Source organism: Carya illinoinensis, chromosome 6, assembly GCF_018687715.1.
Source record: "Carya illinoinensis cultivar Pawnee chromosome 6, C.illinoinensisPawnee_v1, whole genome shotgun sequence".
Classification (NCBI taxonomy): Eukaryota; Viridiplantae; Streptophyta; class Magnoliopsida; order Fagales; family Juglandaceae; genus Carya; species Carya illinoinensis.
In genome coordinates, this window is record NC_056757.1 from 2,866,512 (window position 1) to 2,870,216 (window position 3,705).

At 35.8% G+C, this 3,705-nt stretch overlaps 1 protein-coding gene across 1 annotated transcript; it reads right to left on the reverse strand.

Annotated features, from left to right (window-relative positions):
• Nucleotides 1-359: 359 nt before the first annotated feature.
• On the reverse strand, nucleotides 360-2,277 carry LOC122314348 (transcription repressor MYB6-like). The gene is made up of 3 exons (XM_043129869.1): nucleotides 2,011-2,277; nucleotides 1,588-1,717; nucleotides 360-1,380 (listed from the first exon to the last, which is right to left on the reverse strand). The coding sequence occupies exons 1-3, from the start codon at nucleotides 2,141-2,143 to the stop codon at nucleotides 1,005-1,007; spliced, it is 639 nt and encodes a 212-aa protein (XP_042985803.1). The 5' UTR covers nucleotides 2,144-2,277; the 3' UTR covers nucleotides 360-1,004.
• Between the last annotated feature and the right edge of the window lie 1,428 nt (nucleotides 2,278-3,705).

Here is a 3,705-nt window from a genome sequence, read left to right on the forward strand (position 1 = left end):
TAGTTGGCAGAGTGTGCGCCACATGATTTACAAAGGCATTTCACGAAATTAAACATACAAATTATTAACATGGCCTTCATGTGATATATTATATATATTAATTTACAATAAAAATAAGTTTATAGTATGATATACTATCAAATTAAATACTCACGTCAATTTGTGAATTACTTTTATAAAATTCTTTTACGGTTAAAGTATTTATTTTTAGTTAATCAACGCTAGTGGATCGGAAGGAAAACACCCCTGGTATAATGATCAGATCTCTTGAATCAGCCATAAAACGCATGCATATAAAAACAAATAAAGATTCAAATGCTTGCATGTGTACATACATACATATATAGTTACATGATTAATTAAATAAACTGGTAATATATATATAATTACTACAGGCATGCGGATCATCACCCAATCGACTAGATCTTAATTATCTGGACATGATTGGGGCAATTAAATTAATTTACAAGAAATAAGCTCTTCCATCGGTACTAATAATCAGACAGCTAGACAATCTCTCCGGCCATGTGCGGGACCATCGTGCAGGCCTGCCTTGTAATCTCAAAGGGAAGGGCTACTTGATTGACTGTATATGCAGCCTGCTTGCTGCATTTGTGCTCTTTGCCGGCGTATCTCGATTTCCTTTGTAGCTGCGTCGTCCTTCCGCATTATTCTGACTTAATTATTTCCCCAAATGCTTGCTTCTACCTATATGGTGTACTACAGTACTCTTATTCCTAAAGGGATACCCTAAATCCAAATCTTGAATTCCTTCAAGTCTTAATTAAAATTTAAGAACATAATTTGAGTGAGAGAGATCGATAGACCGTATATGCATGAAGTGGACTACAACATAATGTTGTAAGACTCAAATCATGCATCAGTAATCTCCCACTTGGCGTCCTCAAATCTAAAGATCAGAAGAAACGTAGGTAGGAGAGGATTTGATCACGAAGTCTAGTTTTTATTGATACCAGACTCGTCGTGTGCATGTTGGCCTATCCCTATTCGACACGATTACTCTGAGTAAAAGGAATATTGCCTATTGTCAGATCAAGGTTTAAATCCGGCAAGCCACACGAATTATATTCCTCCAAGCAACTTCCAGCGTCGGACACTTGATCACAATTAATGTCGCCACGCGATTTCACTGGCTGCTGTTCTTGAGCAATAGTACCACTTGATAATTTCAAACCAGATAATGTTGTTGCATCGGAGGATGTCTTAGTCATGTGTGGAGGGCGAGGGAGCTTGTGGCTCAAGCGATGATTATTTGGATCAATACCCATGTTTATCAGCTTTCTTCTGAGGTGTGAGTTCCAGTAGTTCTTTACTTCATTATCTGTACGTCCTGGCAATCTTCCAGCAATTAGCGACCACCTAAAAACAGTTCACCACAATTCAAAATCATAAACAATCCTATCGAAATCTTTTACAGATTAAGATCAAAAGCCAAATAGAACAAAAGAAGAAACGGAAATTAAATTAAGAGGTATGTATGGTGTTATGTGTGTGTGTGTGTGTATATAAATAATTAAATATATACATATATATACATATATATATATATATATATTTATATCGCACCGGTTGCCTAGGAGTGCATGAAGCTTGATAATGAGATCTTCTTCATCTTCAGCAAAATTGCCTCTTTTAAGGTCTGGCCTCAGATAGTTTATCCATCTCAGCCTACAACTTTTACCGCAGCGAAGTAGACCTTGTCAACAAAGATTACAAGGAGATTAAGGCAATATACAAATACAGATGTCTTCAGCTATACATGTATTTGATGAATAAAACCCATATAAAATGATTATTTATCTCTCTTATACCATGTTTAATGAATAAACGTATATAGAACCAGAGAAGTGGACCATCGGAAATGGGATTAGTTAAAATTGCAGGTATATATATATATGTATGTGTGGGAAATATTATTTATGAGGAAGAAATTGCAGCCTACAACTTGTTCTGTTTGAACCGGGTTGTTTATATTTTCGGGACACATACCTGCAGCCTGAGGGAGGGTACGCCAGCATCCTTCACCATGTTTAAGAATGTAATCCATGAGTTTCTGGTCTTCTTGCTTGGACCAAGCTCCTTTATTTGTGTCTTGCTTATCACAGCAAGGCTTCCTCATCATAGAGTTCCTCTCACTAAATTACAAGAAATGGAAGGAAGAGATTAATGGCTAAAAGAAAAAAACCACAAACTCAGAGAAATCTAGAGAGAGAGAGAGTGAGGGTGCCCAAGACTAAACATAGTGTGGGAGGAGAGGAGAAACAGATGAGGTATATATTAAGGTTGTGTGTACGCATGATAAAGATCAGATCATCAGATCAGTTGACTTGGACCGGTGGTTTGGCCATGCGTGACTGCATGCATACCCATGCAGTCTTTTTGTATTTGGTGAAGGCCGGAGATCATCAGATTGAAATTGCAGGACTTGAAAATGCAAATTGCATGCATGTGTGTTACTTGCCGTTAAGTATAAGTCCTTGTCCCAGCTCATGACTGATCTCCCCCTCGATCACCTCCATTAGAACTACTGCGTACTCCTCAACTTGCCCTTAATCAGTACCCTTTCTACCTTTTAATTACTTCTTCATGATTTTTACGCATTTAATTATCACTTATTATAGAAATTATATACTTAATTCCTATCCATTAACTAGCAGCTTGCGTTTTTTGTAAGGTATGATCCTTGCATTATAATAATAAGTAAAATAAAAAATAAACCAAACGATGGTAACTTCTTCATGAGTTTTATCCAAATCTTCCAAGAATAATTTTCCCAAAATAGAAGAATAATATCTAATTAAAGGGCTGATCATGAGGGAAAGAAAAGTAGGAGGAAGAAAATTAAAGGTTGGAACAATCACATGCTTTTACGTTGACTGATAGGTGTGTTCCCATGCAATTAATATATATACATATATACACACATTTCTGATCTTGTCCATATATCATGATAGTATATAACCAAAAGTCAACAAATCGCAACCTCCTACTCCGCGCCTATCTGATCAGTTTGACCCCTGCATGACATTGGATCCGCTAGCTCCAACGTTAATTACCATGCGAGCATCGTAGTGAGGTACACTTCTTCTTACCTCTGTTTTCTTTGATATGCTATTATTTGCTTGCTCTGTCTTATTCTTGGAGGTGGTTTTTTCCTTGGTTGGTTGTCTTGGTTGTAAGGTTAATTTTTATCATAATGTAATTTGGTTTGATGGTTAAGGTTTTTTCAGCCTGGGTTTTGGTCTTTTTGCATATTTGTAACCCCTAGGTTTTTAGTTTGTAACTACGTTTTCCTCTACCACAAGTGAGGGTTATCAATAAAATTGAGGAACCGTCATCTTCTTAAGAAAAAAAACTAGTAATTTTCTAATTTTTTCTAGAATTAGAAAGAATTCTAACACCGTGTATATCTAGAGTTTCCCTAGCTATTCAAGCTAGCATACAAGCTGGCCAAGAATTAGGTGAGGCGGTTTGGATAATGAAATGAGATGATATAGTTTTAGATGAAAGTTAAATAAAATATTATTATTATTTTAAGATTTGAAAAGTTGAATTGATTATTATATTTTATATGAAAATTTAAAAAAATTATAATGACAAGATGAAATGAATTGAAACCCACATCTTTATATCCAAATCTAGCCTTAATATTCCGTGGTTCAGATCCGTACCATATGGCATTTC